Genomic DNA, 16477 nt, shown 5'->3' on the forward strand with positions numbered 1-16477 from the left:
CTATCCTCAGAGTCCACATGGCACTTCTCACTCTGACATAAACACGGCAATTCCCAGAAGACGTTATTGATTGGCTAACATAGAACAAGATGTCAGGGTAAGCCGGTCAGAGACAGTCTGATGGAGTAGGGTGGGTCTTACTAGTATGGCTGTACTAAACAGATTCACAAACCTAGTTCACGCACACACAAAACTCTGGTTGAACGAACAATGCAATGGCAAGTGCGCATGACACTGAGCGTGAAGGCTTTTCAGTGTGGAAATATCAACATTTTTTTGAAATTTTAGATTCATTCATTCATTTATCTTCTGAACCGCATATCCTCAAAAAGGATGCGGTGCTGCTGGAGTCTAAACCAGCTAACAACAGGCCAGAGACAGGGTATACCCTGAACTGGTCAGTCGCAGGGCACATAGAGACAAACAACCATCCACGGCACGCACACATTCACACCTTCGGACAGTCTAGAGATTGTTGGTTCAGTCCCTGCGCTGGCCTCACTATGTGGAGTTTGCATGTTCTCCCCATGCCTGCAAGGGTTTTCTCCAGGTACTCCGGCTTCCAGTCACATCCCAAAAACATGCATGGTAAGCTGATTGAGTACTCATTTTATTTATCTATGATATGTATATGTTTATATATTTTAATATAATTCCACTAAAGAAAAAAACAGTCAACCCTTCCAACAATGGGAGCGGACATTACAATTAAAGCAGAAAATACAACTAAACAAAAGAGGCTGTGTTTTACTCTACCGAGATGGGTCAGGGTATGAAGCGGCACCTTTCAAAATAAATGGAATGGAATTTTTGCATACTTGTAGTAAGGCACCATATTTTATTTCTGCCTTATTGTGACAAAAAAACTTAAAAAAAAAAAAAAACATTGGGCTAACGTTTAAAAGGTACTGAAAAATTTGTCTTGAAAGTCCTGAAAAAAAATGCTTGGATTTGGCCCTGAAAAAGTTGTACGAACCCTGAAAGTAGTAAATTTCATAACTGGGTAACTAGTAAAGTAATTCGATACATTTGCCGATAAGTAACAACAGCTGTTTACTTTTCAAAAGTAACTCGAACAACACTGTGAATACCTGATGCTTCCAGATACTGATGGAGCACATTCAGCCCAAAGATCCGGCTAATGGCTTGCTGTACCAGAAGAGCCTTTTGGGAACTGTGTTGAATGTGTCTTGTTTGCTGAAAACACCGGGAGTTGTGGAAGGACATGGCTACTTCCTTAATCCTTCCAGGTTAAGCCCTCAGGAAACTAAGGTTCAGGAGGCGAGCATCCACCAGGTGAACACCAAAAGTCATACATTGTCAGTGCAACCACTTGTGTGCATCAGGCCTCAATGATGACCTGACTCCTCCGTTTTTTTGCAGTTTATGGGCCAGTTTCACGACAAGTTGCATCAAATGTTTAAATCCTTGCTCCAGCGGTCGAGCGAGACACGCCATCTGCTGCTGTCATGGTTGGGCGACTGCCTGCACGCAAACGCAGGCCGGGCCAAGATTTGGGCCAATCAAATGCCGGAGATCTTTTTTCAGATGTATGCCTCGGATGCGTTCTTCTTGAATTTAGGCGCAGCTCTTCTGAGGCTGTGCCAGCCCTTCTGCCGGCCGCGTTCACCCAAATTGCTAACGTTTAACCCCACGTATTGCGCAGTCAAAGATTTAACTGAAGAGGACAGACGTATACGCAATGTGCATGCGAGAGGTAAATATAGCTTCGTTCTCATGATCATACAATATTTATTGGACCCTACTCGACTGTTTTACCTGCACTCTTTGGGCTGTAGTCATCAAGTGATACGGTTCAGTTCACAATGTTACTCTAAGGTTCTCTTCAGTCTTGTTCATTTTTGAGTGCGGCATGGCAATTATTGTGCAGCTACTTGGGATGCTATGCCCTGTACACACATGACAACAAGCCCTTAGGGTAGTGGTTTTTACAATTTTGCAGTTCACTTTCCATTAACACTGTGTATGCACCCACTCACAGTTGTAACTTTATCCGGCTGTAAAATCACTAGCACAAGCAGAAGATTTGGGAGACAATTCCAAGCATCGGCTTTATTTAAATCCGCGGAATGAATAGATTTCAGTTTCACCTTAAATGAAATGACAAGGAAGTGAAAAATGTTGATAGACATGCAATTTTTTGCAAGTGTTGCTTGAAAACTTTCCCACAAGTTTATCTCGAATAAAAAGTTTAAGCATAATAAGATCTTAATTCTCAGGGTTGTAAGCCACCTTTTTGTTTAGAAAGTCTTTATACGGTGGTGCCTCAAGATACGAAATGATTTTGTTCCGGAGTGGCTTTCTCATCATGAGTTTTTCGTATAATTACGTTTTACGCCATTAAATTTGCGGTCATGTCCTCTGATTGCCTGTCTATTTCTAAGTGGGACTTTTGTATAACTAGTTTGTTAGGTTCCAGCTCATTTTCCAGATGTTATCACATGACTACCCAAGCTCATGGCATATACGGATTGCTAAAGGACAAACTAACTAGGGCAGCCATTTCTTGCTATTTCAGCTCCCTGTTTATGCCTTATAAATTATATTATTCTTTTGTTTCATATACATGAGCATTGTGTAGAACACTGTAGTGTGTTTATTTAGTTTGCGTACATTTATAGTCAAATTTAGTTACATTATTGCATTGCTGCGAGCTGGAATTATCTCTTACAGTACGTATTTCGTATGACGAATAATTTTTCGTAAAAAAACAAATTTTGGTAAACCGAAGCTTTCATATCTCGAGGTACCACTGTATATTACTGATGTCCTGATCTGACACTCATTATTGGTATCTGCGTCCGATACAGCTATTTTTCGGAGTATCAGATTTGGTGACCATATTAGATCCGATCCAGTAGTTGCTTGTTTTCAGTACCAACGTGCTTTTCGGCTGCTGTAAATCAAACCGATAATGACTACTGCTCTTTAGAAACTGAACTCGGTTTAATACTAAAAATAGGATTTTTTTGCATTATTTTTCCTGATCTAAAAATATAGGTATCGGATCAGTATCGGCAAAACATATGTCGATAAGAATCGGATCAGTCAAAAAATAATAATCAGCATTGCGACATCACTACTGTATAATGTAACACGTGTCCGTTGACTAAAAAATACACAACAGAATGCCTCACAAGCATACAGCAGCTGCTATTTTCGAACCCCATCTGTCCATTTTCTATGACACCTTTCGTCATTAGGTGACAGACTGTGAATCAATCACTGGGCATATTGTCTTAAAATAGAAATCCAATAAAACATCGTCTGTGTGCTGAATGGATTCTACTGCTTGATGAACACAACGTTTCTGTTAGTGCAACTGACATGACAACTTGTATGTTTTCCTCTCCACATTCCACATTTTTTAAAGGAATTGTTTTATGGGTATATATATTTCCTTTACATGACCTTCATAATGGAATAATCAGCTGTGTCCCTCGCCAGGGCTTGACAAGGAAACCTGTCTGACCCCCATGCCATCCCAGCCCATACAGGAGCCCTTAGTGGAGTCTTACAGCTTGCTGACGGAAAACCTCGTCCTCACACAGCTCACCCTGCATCTCGGCTTTCACAGGTTCGCTTCAGTCAAATCATTGCCAAAAATGTGTTGTTGTTTTTTTTCTACAAAACTCTGATGCAGTAATTGAAAATTTATGTCAGTTGTTTCAGGCCCTGCTCGTATTATACATATGTCCCCAAGTGGTATGTCACTAACATGAACCAGTGTTGTTGCTGTGCACCCGCAGACTATACGAACAGCTGGTCAAGATGAACCAGTCACTCCACCGCCTTCAGGTGACGTGTGAAGAGGCCCATCGCACACGAAACCCAATGATGGAGCAGCTCTTGGAGCAGTTTCAGCGCCTGATGATTGTCTTCCTGTCAACCAAAGCTGCTGCCACACAGCCCACCATGCTGCAATGCTGCCTTAACCTTCAAGCGTCAACTGCTTCTTTGCTCGTTCAGCTCGCTATGGGAAACGAGGGCCCCGAACATGAAGCACTCAGTTTTCCGCTGCCCTCCGGGCAGAATACCATGCTTTGCTTTATCCCAGGTATGTAAGGTTGAGGATTTTTTTAAACTCACTGTATTAGTGCATTGAACATACTGTATTTATAAGAAGGGCGGATACGAAAACCCGGTATCAATTTGGTACCAGCTCCAAAACAACTGGTGGTAACCCGACCAAAGAAAAATGAACATTTTGGTGCCTCATTTAAAGTGCGTACGAACGGAGAAAAAAAAGTCTTAAATAGGATTATTATGCGAATTAGAATCATATTTTGAGAGAAATCGACTATATAAAACAATTTAGCAAAGCGCAGATGACCAGAAATTAGTCTTTTAATCTGCCGGTTAGCCACGCCTACCATTATAGGGCTCTAGAGTCCCCAACAGGTGGATGACGTCAGCGGAGTCGCGATTTCATCTGATTTAGTATGCGGCCCATTGAGGTTTAATTATTCACAACGAGGAAAATGCGACAAAGAGAGCCGCAAAATGTCATTGTTTCAGTCTCTCTACTCCCATATTTTTACAGGATATTCTTTTTATCCAAGTATTTTTCCCCAATAGCTAAATAAATGGCTCGAGGAGGACCAGTCAGCCCGTTGAGGGGGAATTATTCAAAACGAGGAAAACGCGAAGAAGAGAGCTGCAAAATGTCATTGTTTCAGTCTCTCTACTTCAATATTTTTACAGGATATTCTTTTTATCCAAGTATTTTTCCCCAATTGGTAATTAAATGGCATGGTCATGACAACAGTCTTGTGCTAAATGGAATATGAAGTAATAAAAATGCATTTGTTCAGGATGACATGGCAAAATTACTCCATAGTGGTCAAAACTGTCGACTTCACCTTTACTGTCGCACCTCCTGAATAGAATTTTATGACACCTAAATCGGGCTTATGTCATTTCCCTTCACCGGCTTCGGAGAATGTAAACAAACCAAGAGGCGTGAAAGCTAGCCGACATGCTAACCCGAACTGAGTGATGTTTCAAAGTCTTCGAAGCGGAAAATCACACATAACTAGCCCGGATCATTTCATATGACGACTGGGTTGTCAATTGTCATCACTGATCGGCAAACCGCCCGGCGGAGAGCAATTTACAGCTCGTTCCCAGGAGGAGGGCGGCTGCAGTTGTTGTGCAGCTAACGTGCAGCTAATGTGTATGAGGAGAGCTTTTTACATGCCTATCCATGATTAAACGTAAGTAGTCTTTATTTTAAAGAAAGTTTGCAGTGTTTACTTTGTAATCGCTGTATTCGCGGCTATTTTTAACACAAAGTTGCAATTTCTGATCGGTTGGAAAATTTGACAGAACACTGGTCACGCCAAGAGAGCAAAAGCCGAGTATAGTGCTCGCCCGGGGGGGGGGGGGGGCTGCGACAAGCCGCCGGTTGTCGGCCGAGTGGACAAGGAGCATGTCAGCCACAAAATGCAAGCCACCTCTGTATTAAAATGATCCCAGTATTTGACATAATACAAAACACGATGTTTACTCACTTCCTCGTTATTCCCATGGTCCCACAGTAGTAAGGCTTGTTTTGGCCAATATCCACCGGTGAATGGGAACCTTTTGAAACTCCAAAAAGGCGCACACGCCTCTCCCTCCTACAGCAAAGTTTTTCTTAAGCCGTTTGGCTGGCGTGATGCGAAAAATAAACGTATTAATCCGCAAAATCGGCTGAATCCTTAGTCCTTCACATACAACAGTACGGCTGTATAGTGAAGAGGACTCCTTCCTCCGTACACGTCACAGCGCCCTCTTTCTCAACTCAAGACTGTTGCCGGAAGTCACTCATCTTCATGGCGCGGGATTCAAAAAACTAAATAAATATAGCGATCGCTTCCACACACACACATCTAAGCGGTCCATTTCATTCAGGAGCATAAAATACCGCGTATATTATGAAATAAACATGCTTTTTCGTGTCACAGACACTTTAATGCCATAGGTTTTTTTTTAATTAATTTTTTTTTAGCAACCCGTTAAACAAGCATGATGCTTGTACATAGAAGCATTTTAAAAGTACCGAATAGTAACCAGTATCGGCTAAAACTCAAATGATAGTCAACACTACGCATAAATTCAAGTTATTTTGTTTTATATAATTAAATATTTATACAGTATATATATACTAACTATATGTAGGTGCAGTGTTATTGTTAAATTAGACAGTAATGTTTGGTTTATATTTACCACTTGTTGGTTGCCACTGATATTGTAGAATTGATTAAAATCTCACCTTAGAAATGTTCATTTCGAAGTTTGCCTCCTAACTAGTTTACTGTCATTGTCGATGATAGGCATCCAATCAATTTGAATTGGGATGGTTGGTAGCAAATCCCAGTTCAAATGGATTGGATGTCCAGATTAGCGTAATTGGCAGGGAGTGAGATAAATAACCACCGTCTTGTTTTTGATGAACTCATTCACTACTAACGACATATTCCGTATTTTTCGGACTATAAGTCAGTTATTTTTCATAGTTTGGCGGAGGGTGCGTCTTATACTCTGGAGCGACTTATGTGTGATTATTCACGTCGGGTTGGGCCGACTTCTGTCACTAACTTTAAAAAAAAAAAAAAAAAAAAAAAAAGAATGTATATTCATATATTTATACTAAAACGATGTATGGATGTTAAATAAAATAAATAATTTTGATAAAACAGAGAAGGTTCTGTGCATGCCTGCGCACGTGAACGCAGTGGCCCCGCTCTCTTTTCAATCTTCTACTAGCGCCCTCCGCGAGCATCCTGGTATTTCCTTTTCGATATGGAGCAGCTATAGGAGTGAAAAACAAACTAAAGACAGGGGAATTGAAAAACAAACAACTGCAGAAGGAATGGGATATGGAAATTATTCTAATTGATTGTTGAAGGTGCTAAATGGAAACCTGTGTCGGCTTCGCTGAATGTAAACGAATGTGGCACTTTAGTCTCCTCCGAGAAATATATTTAACAAACCTTTCCAGCGTTATTTTGTTGTGGAAGTGCATTTATCATGATCATAAAAATATGTAGACTATTTAAACATTGAGAAAACTTGCATTTTTTTTCTGACAGTTCGAGGCGATCAAAATAAATGTCAAATCCACTATCCGCCTGTTAGAACAGACACGCAAATATAAAAGATATAAATGTGTATTGAACATCCATCTTACAGTCTTGTTTAACTGGGAGAATTCGTTACAAAAGAAAGGCTTTAATTTGTTATCATTATGCATATATGCACCGGCATCGTCACAAAGGTGATCACACAAAACGCAACCACGCATCGCATCCCCGCATTTCCTCCTTCTCCTGAGTCCTCACAAATAAAACGTAAAATTTCGTTTTTTCGGGCTCATGCCTACTAATAAAACATAAAATTTCGGGGTTTTTTCGGGCTCGGGCAAGCAAACCAAGTTAATTGATCGGGCTCGGGCAGCGTCGGGTTTTAATACCCGCGGGCCGGTCGGGTCGGGCTGAAGTTTTTTAGGCCCGATCTAACTTCTAGCGTCATGTAATGGTAGCATACCATACACCTATTCAGCCTGTTGTTCTCTATCTTAAAATTGCCTTTAAAGATGACATGTCTGTTCTTGGTGCTAGATTCTATCAAATAAATTTCCCCCCAAAAATGCGACTTATACTCCGGTGCGACTTGTATATGTTTTTTTCCTTTTCATCGCGCATTTTTTGGCTGGTGCGACTTACACTAAGGTGCGACGTATAGTCCGAAAAATACGGTAAACAATATTGTTTATGGTGTTCAACTGCTCATAACTAAAGAACAAAAAAGAATAGAAACAGCACTTTGTTTTATCATGAAAGATGGGAATCTAATGTTTTTGTCAATTTTGTGTTCATGTAGTGCTTGAAAGAAGGGGATATTTTGTGAAATGATGTTTGGTAGTGAATGAGTTACCAGTATCTAACATTTTACACTACTCTATTTTGGTGTTTTTCATGAGGGTGGACCTAGGACATTTTCTTAGGTGCTACTTGGTAAAAAAAAAAAAAAATGTCGCAAAACTGTCTGGAATAAGTTTTCTTTAGTGCCTTTTGTGTGTTTTTTTTTTCCCCCAGAGTTTTTTGCAGAGAATTTGGGAGATTTTTTCATCTTCCTGCGCCCATTTGCCGATGAGGTTTTGGAGTCCTCAGCAGAATGTTTGGAGCAGATTCTCAACTTCATCACTGTATTCATGGGTAATGAAGAGAGGTACTGTAAAGGATTTCACTATCTCAGATAAAAGCACTAAGCCTTCAATATTCTGGCCATATTGAATGCAAAACAACTTACTATTTCATTTACAACAGAATGAAGAATCCTCATTTAAGAGCTGAGCTGGCAGAGGTCTTAGAGGCAGTGATGCCACATATGTTGCCTCTGGCACCTGGCACTCCTCAGCCAATCGTCTTCCTGCGACAGAGAGTCTTTTGCTCTTACAAATATGCACCTCAGTTGGCCGAAGCCCTCATCACTGTGTTTGTAGACATTGAATTTACAGGTGAGACCCGAAAGCTTGAAGAATTTTGTATGGCAATAGCATATTGTACTGTGTGTCCAAATAGAGCACAAGTTTCTTAAACAGTGAAAGGTATAGTTGAGTGTGTAACTTAATTGTGTATGTAATAAGTTTTTTTTATTATTTTTTTATTTTTTATGAAATTAGCAATTGAATGTGATTTGGGGGTGGAATTGTGTTGATTTTTGAGACGTCAGAGAACATATTACTTAGTGAGATGCATGTGACAATGTTGTGGCATTAGCAGTGCAATGACAATGACATTTCAGTGCAAACTTGAGTTGAGTGTGGTGACAGCTCTTGAAAAGAAACTGTCTCTCTGTCTGTTTGTTTGGGCTGGTATTGCCCTGTTGCGCCTGCCAGAAGGAAACAGGTTGAAGAGGTGGGAGCTGGGGTGTGCATATATTTAAAAGGGAACAGTCTGTAAAGAATCCTTTTCATTTTTTTTATTGTTCAGGTGATCCTCATCAGTTCGAACAGAAGTTCAATTACAGAAGACCAATGTATCCCATCCTCAAGTTTATGTGGGGTGAAAATAACTACAGGGAGAGTATAAAGGTATTGAGAGTACTGTTTTTTTTGTTCATTCAGATGCGTTTGTGTTTTTTTTTGACTGCCTAAACTTTAGGCAGTCGAGTTTTTGAGACCTCCCTTTTTTGAGACCTCCCTTTAGGCCCTAAAGGGAGGTCTCAAAAACTCTCTTGCTCTGTTCTTGTTGGCACTAACTGAAATAGTTACTCTCCAATTATTCTTGTATGGATTTGAAAAAAATTTGGCAGGTATGTTCTATAGATGTATACGCATTGAATCTTGGAGCCCAATTTTTAAATATTTTGTTTTAGGACTGATTAATTCTCACTTTATGCTCAATCAGTGGGAGGGCTTAGCTATTTTTCATTGAGACAAAATGGCCCAATCTAGCAGGAATGTTCAGATCTCAGTCCGTCGCTGTTTTTATTATTTTTTTTATAGCAGTTAGGCTTGAAAAGCTCTGAATTACTGTGGGGCAAATAAGTATTTAGTCAGCCACCAATTGTGCAAGTTCTCCTACTTAAAAAGATTAGAGAGGCCTGTAATTGTCAACATGGGTAAACCTCAACCATGACAGACAGAATGTGGAAAAAAAGGAAAATCACATTGTTTGATTTTTAAATAATTTATTTCCAAATTAGAGTGGAAAATAAGTATTTGGTCACCTACAAACAAGCAAGATTTCTGGCTATCAAATGGTCTAACTTCTTCTAACGAGGCTCCACTTGTTACCTGTATTAATGGCACCTGTTTTAACTCATTATCGTTATAAAAGAAAACTGTCCACCACCTCAGTCAGTCACTTTCCAAACTCCACTATGGCCAAGACCAAAGAGCTGTCGAAGGACACCAGAGACAAAATTGTAGACCTGCACCAGGCTGGGTAGACTGAATCTGCAATAGGTAAAACGCTTGGTGTAAAGAAATCAACTGTGGGAGCAATTATTAGAAAATGAAAGACTTACAAGACCACTGATAATCTCTCTCGATCTGGGGCTCCATGCAAGATATCACCCCGTGGCGTCAAAATGATAACAAGAACGGTGAACAAAAATCCCAGAACCACACGGGGGGACCTAGTGAATGACCTACAGAGAGCTGGGACCACAGTAACAAAGGCTACTATCAGTAACGCAATGCGCCGCCAGGTTTTCAAATCCTGCACTGCCAAACGTGTCCCCCTGCTGAAGAAAGTACACGTCCAGGCCCGTCTGCGGTTCGCTAGAGAGCATTTGGATGATGCAGAAGAGGACTGGGAGAATGTGTTATGGTCAGATGAAACCAAAATAGAACTTTTTGGTAGAAACACAGGTTCTCGTGTTTGAAGGAGAAAGAATATTGAATTGCATCCGAAGAACACCATACCCACCATGAAGCATGAGGGTGGAAACATCATGCTTTGGGGCTGTTTTTCTGCAAAGGGACCAGGACGACTAATAAAGAATGAATGGGGCCATGTATCGAGAGATTTTGAGTGAAAATCTCCTTCCATCAGCAAGGGCATTGAAGATGAGACGTGGCTGGGTCTTTCAGCATGACAATGATCCCAAACACACAGCCATGGCAACAAAAGAGTGGCTTCGTAAGAAGCATTTCAAGGTCCTGGAGTGGCCTAGCCAGTCTCCACATCTCAACCCTATAGAAAATCTGTGGAGGGAGTTGAAATTCGGTGTTGCCCAACGACAGCCCCAAAACATCACTGCTCTAGAGGAGATCTGCATGGAGGAATTGGCCAAAATACCAGCAACAGTGTGTGAAAAGCTTGTGAAGAGTTACAGAAAACGTTAGACCTCCGTTATTGCCAACAAAGGGTACATAACAAAGTAATGAGATTAATTTTTGGTATTGACCAAATACTTATTTTCCACCATGATTTGCAAATAAATTCTTTAAAAAACAAACAATGTGATTTTCAGGGTTTTTTTCCCACATTGTGTTCCTCATGGTTGAGGTTTACCCATGTTGACAATTACACGCCTCTCTAATATTTTCAAGTGGGAGAATTGATGAAATACTTATTTGCCCCACTGTATCAGACAAGTGGACTTTAGCAATGTCTTTAACCACATCAGGGCTGAGCATCTAGCTGACAATGGCTTTTCAGCAGGTAGTATTGTCGCTGCCACAGTGTGGGACTTTTTGGATTTAGCAACCAGTTCAGCAACAAGGTAACTGGCTTTGAGGGCTTTCTCATTTACCTTTTTTACCTAGGTTTTCTTTAAAAAAGATGCCTGTTTCTCTGTTTTCACGAAGGCGAACAAAATAGTCCATCAACTTGTTTTGAGGGGTGTTTTCTTGCTTGTCACCATGGTACTGTTGGATAAATGCTCGTACGTATTCAAGAACTGCTCTGATTTCTAGCCATCAGCCACCTTGCTGTCCACGACAATGTGTTGGAATAAAAGACAGAGGGAGGATTGACGGTCGTCACATATGGATAAAATAAAAAGTACACTTTCCTTTATATCGACACTTGACGAATCAAATGATGTCCAGTAGACATGCTGGGGTCAACATTGTCGCGGACAGCAAGGTGGCTGATGGCTAGAAATACGAGCAATTTGTGAATGCGATACGAGTAATACCTTGCAACTTTCTACCTACTCCGACCTTCATACTGCAACTCCGCCCAACAACGTAAAAAAAAAAAAAAAAATTCTCGCAGCACACCTGACGATCATACTCGTGTGCCGCAGCAGTTGAACAACACTGCTATAGTAGATGGTGCATACTCTTCGGGCATGATTTTAATAGCTCTGGGTTGATGAAACGTTAAGTGAGCAAGCCGGGCAGTCCTAGTACATTTTGTACTTTTTATCTCTAGAAGCCATTTATCAAATCAATGAGGTACCATTCTGTACTTTTTGTTTTCTCAGCATTTGGCCGACTATGCATCCAGGAACCTGGAGGCCATGAATCCTCCTCTGTTCCTCAGGTTCCTTAACTTGTTGATGAACGATGCCATTTTCCTTTTAGATGAGGCTATTCAGGTGAGGCTCCGAGATAAAACTATTCTCAGAAGTAACGCATACCGTGTTTCAAGAACTGAGGTTTTTCAGTTGTCGTTGTTTTGATTCTTGAAGTACCTGAGCAAAATCAAGATCCTGCAGCTGGAGCGGGATCGAGGGGAGTGGGATGAGCTAGCTCCCGATGCCCGAAGGGAGAGAGATTCAAGCCTGCAGATGTTTGGACAGCTAGGCCGCTTCCACAATATCATGTCTAATGAGACAATCGGCACACTGGCTTTCCTCACTTCAGGTCAGACCGATTCAGGTGTACATTTTCAATCCTATATTTTCATTAGCAATAATTTTCCAGGTTTTTTTTCCCCAGAGATCAAGAGGATCTTTGTACACCCTTTCCTGGCAGAGAGGATCATATCCATGCTCAACTACTTCCTGCAGCACTTGGTTGGACCTAAGATGGGTGCTCTCAAAGTGAAGGACTTCAGCGAGTTTGACTTCAAGCCCCAACAGCTGGTGTCTGACATCTGCACCATCTACCTCAACCTGGGGTGTGTAGTGAACATTTGAGTTTATGAGATTTCATCTTCTCCTAACAAATTAAGACATTTCTTTAACAGAGATGAGGAGAATTTCTGTGCCACCGTCCCAAAGGATGGACGATCGTACTCTCCTACCCTCTTTTGCCAAACTGTGAGGGTACTGAAGAAAATCAACAAACCTGGGGACATGATTGTGGCTTTTGGACTCCTTGCTGATAAAATAAAGGTGATATTTGACTCTGGTGGAAACAGTCTACTTAAAACGAGTTTTTGTTCAACTGTGCCGTTACTATGCCTAAACTCTTAGTCCCATGCGGATCGACAGCAACAGGAAGAGGAGACGTATTTAGATGCCCCGGAAGAGTTTTTAGACCCAATCATGTCCACTCTGATGCTGGATCCTGTTCTTCTTCCTTCTTCCAATGTTACGGTCGACCGCACCACGATAGCAAGGCATCTCCTCAGGTTTGTTGCGATTATCAACAGAGTGCTTTAGTTTGCTTTTGTGTTATTCATCAGTTCGAGGATTTCATTCGTTTCAGATCCGGTTCGAGTTGTTCTCACGCTGGCAAAAAATCAAAGCAAACTAAAATTTTAAATTGTTGATAATAAATGGTACTTCTACCAAGCCAAACTCCAAAATGTGCTTAAAGCAGACATACAGTCATGTGAAAAATTAGGACACCCCATGTAATATTCACCTCTTTATTAAGAAATGTTCACATATCAATGTCTAATCTTGTTTTGTTTTTGTTTTGTTTTTTTAATCTCTGGAAAAGAAAGTGATTTAATTGCAGGTAAACAACAAAAAATACATTTTTTTTTATTCATTAAGCCAAATATATCAACAAAAATGCATATTCTAAATGAGGAAAAAGTTCATACACCCTACCACCTTACAGCAAGTGTTACCCCCTTTGGCTGAAATAACTTCAATGAGACGCTTTTTGTAGCAATCTACCAGTCTTTGACGTTGGTCTGAAGAAAGTGTGCTACACTCCTCTACGCAGAGTACTTTCAGCTGTGAGATGTTTGTGAGTTTCTTGCATGTACAGCCCGTTTTGAGTCACCCCACAGCATCTCAATGGGATTAAGATCTGGGCTTTGACTCAGCCATTCCAGGACTCTCCATTTCTTCCTTTTCAGCCAGTCCTTGGTGGATTTACTGGTATGTTTTGGGTCATTGTCATGTTGCAGGGTCTAGTTTCGCTTCAGCTTTAATTTTTTCACAGATGATCTCATGTGTTCCTCAAGCACCCGCTGATGCATGATAGAATTCATGGTGGATTCTATGATGGTGAGCTGGCAAGGTCCTGCTGTAGCAAAGCATCCCTAAACCATGACACTTCCACCTCCATGCTTCACAGTTGGTATGACGGTCTTTTCCTGGGATCCTGTATTGGATTTACGCCAAACATGTCCTCTGTTCTGGTGTCCAAATAATTCAATTTGAGATTCATCTGTCCAAAGAATATTATTCCAGAAGTCGTGGTCTTTGTCTACATTCACTCTGGCAAACTTCAGTCTGGCCTTCATGTTCTTCTTGGAGAGCAAATGTTTTCCTCCTTGCACACCTACCATTAAGTTTAAACTTGTGTAGTCTGATTGTAGAGGCATGCACTTTCACATCAACAGTAGCAAGAGCCTGACCTGGGCATGTTGGCAGTTGTTTTGAATGTCCTCCACTTGTAGACTATTTTCCAGACAGTGGAATGGGTGATTTTATATTCTCTTGAAATGCCTTACTAGACTCATAAGCATCAACAATCTTCTTTCTGAAAGCCTCAAACAGCTCCTTTGATCTCACCATGGTGTTTTCTCTCACTTCAACAGTCAGGGGCACACCTAACTAAATGTGAGGTTTAAATAAGACAAGCCTCCTTCAAAACACTGGGTAATGATGTTCTAATCATGTGCACCTGATGTGATGCTCCTGTGTGTGATTTAAGCCATTTTTAGTGGGATTGAATGTGGGGGTGTCATAATTTATTTGTCATCAGAAATTGCATTTATTTAAAATTACATTTTACAGAAAGTTTAAAAAAAAAAATCTTTTTTTCAGTTTTAATTGTTTAGTTCTATTACTTGAATCTCTCAAGATTGTTAAAATGGATGTTGACCAAATAGGTAAGAAAACACACAGGCTTCCATAGGGTGTCCTAATTTTTTCACATGACTGTATTTAGCAAAGTATCCGTCCTGACGCAGTGAAATGAAGACTGCTCGCTGAAGACAAACCTGAAAATGTTTTTCTGTATGGAAGGAGTCAGTGGTTTACACGCAAATCGCAGGGCAGTTTATTCAATTATCAGCTTTATCTGCTCAAATGAACTTTCTTTGAAATTCTAAAACAGATTGATTTTCGGTGTTTACAACTGACAAAGAAAACTGCACCAACAATAACAAAGTAAAGTTTGATTGAAGGGTCTCTAAAATGGTTAGTTCGGTAAATATCAAACATTAAGGCGACTAAACGGAATTTTTAGAGTTAATTTGAAATACTAGTACTTTTCTACCCCATGCATGCTCCACCAATACCATTATCAGTACACGGAGCTTTTACAGAGCCAAACATTTTATCTGAGACTGCCCCAAAAAGCCTTTTTTTTCTTACTTCGACCTTGACCACTCTGGGCTCATACGGGCCTGTGCATGTCCACGCACATTCCCGGGGCAGCACTGGTGTTTCGCCAAGCCTTCGCCTAGTTTCAGCTTGGCAAAAGCACTTTTCTAACACAGTTAAGACTTGCTACTAATGCTGAACGATATTGGAAAAAACTGACTGAAATTTTGGGGTTTTGCAGTATATTTCCATTAGGGCTGTCAAAATTATCGCGTTAACGGGCGGTAATTAATTTTTAAAATTAATCACGTTAAAATATTTGACGCAATTAACGCACATGCCCCACTCAGATTGAAATGTCAGCAGTGTAATGTCCGCTTGTTACTTGTTACTTGTTTGTTGTTTGGCGCCCTCTGCTGGCGCTTGGGTCCAAATGATTTTATGGGTTTGGAGAGTGAGCATGGTGTAATGACATCAACAATGGCGAGCTACTAGTTTATTTTTTGATTGAAAATTTTTACAAATTTTAATAAAACGAAAACATTAAGAGGGGTTTTAATATAAAATTTCCATAACTTGTACTAACATTTATCTTTTAAGAACACAAGTTTTTCTATCCATGGATCGCTTTAAGAGAATATTAATAATGTTAATGCCATCTTGTTGATTTATTGTTATAATAAACAAATACAGTACTTATGTACCGTATGTTGAATGTATATATCCGTCTTGTGTCTTATCTTTTCATTCCAACAATAATTTACAGAAAAATATGGGATATTTTATAGATGGTTTGAATTGCGATTAATTACGATGAATTAATTTTTAAGCTGTAATTAACTTGATTAAAAAATTTAATCGTTTGACAGCCCTAAATTCGATATTTAAACTAGAAGAATTTTCGCCAGATGACTTGAATAGTTCTGCGCGGGAAGACTTTGGTTGACTCACCATGACCATATTGTATATTATATTGTATAATTATATAATGTATTGTATTGTATTGTTTATATTGTATAATACAATATAATCCAGGTTCAGGTGGTCATCTGTGAATGATGAAGATTGCTGTATAAAAAAGGAATTCAAGAGGGCCATGTAAAAGCATAAAAACGTGTAAAAGCATAGCACGTCAATGGCAATAAAAGCAAGGTTTGCGTTTTCATCGTATACATCACTGGTGCTGATTTGATGGGCCAAACGCTCGTTGCTTTATGTTCGTGCTCATACAAGCATGCGGCCACTCTTTATGTGGCAGCCGCGAGTAAAAACAAAAGTGACAAACCCTGTATCGTCACTTTATTATAAAATGACCATTAGAAATATCACAATGGGG

General features: G+C 40.1%; 1 protein-coding gene across 1 annotated transcript in view; it reads left to right on the forward strand.

The window, feature by feature from the left end:
* ube4a (ubiquitination factor E4A (UFD2 homolog, yeast)) overlaps positions 1-16477 on the forward strand; it is a 47845-nt gene that overhangs the window by 20609 nt on the left and 10759 nt on the right. Inside the window, exons 8-19 of the mRNA XM_057838854.1 lie at positions 1105-1296; positions 1384-1717; positions 3469-3598; positions 3771-4078; positions 8103-8235; positions 8334-8524; positions 9000-9100; positions 11950-12063; positions 12157-12331; positions 12407-12587; positions 12657-12804; positions 12886-13043. Coding sequence (XP_057694837.1) covers positions 1105-1296; positions 1384-1717; positions 3469-3598; positions 3771-4078; positions 8103-8235; positions 8334-8524; positions 9000-9100; positions 11950-12063; positions 12157-12331; positions 12407-12587; positions 12657-12804; positions 12886-13043 — 2165 coding nt within the window. The remainder of the gene's footprint in view (positions 1-1104; positions 1297-1383; positions 1718-3468; positions 3599-3770; positions 4079-8102; positions 8236-8333; positions 8525-8999; positions 9101-11949; positions 12064-12156; positions 12332-12406; positions 12588-12656; positions 12805-12885; positions 13044-16477) is intronic.

This window comes from Corythoichthys intestinalis, chromosome 6 (genome assembly GCF_030265065.1).
Source record: "Corythoichthys intestinalis isolate RoL2023-P3 chromosome 6, ASM3026506v1, whole genome shotgun sequence".
In the NCBI taxonomy this organism is placed as follows: domain Eukaryota; kingdom Metazoa; phylum Chordata; class Actinopteri; order Syngnathiformes; family Syngnathidae; genus Corythoichthys; species Corythoichthys intestinalis.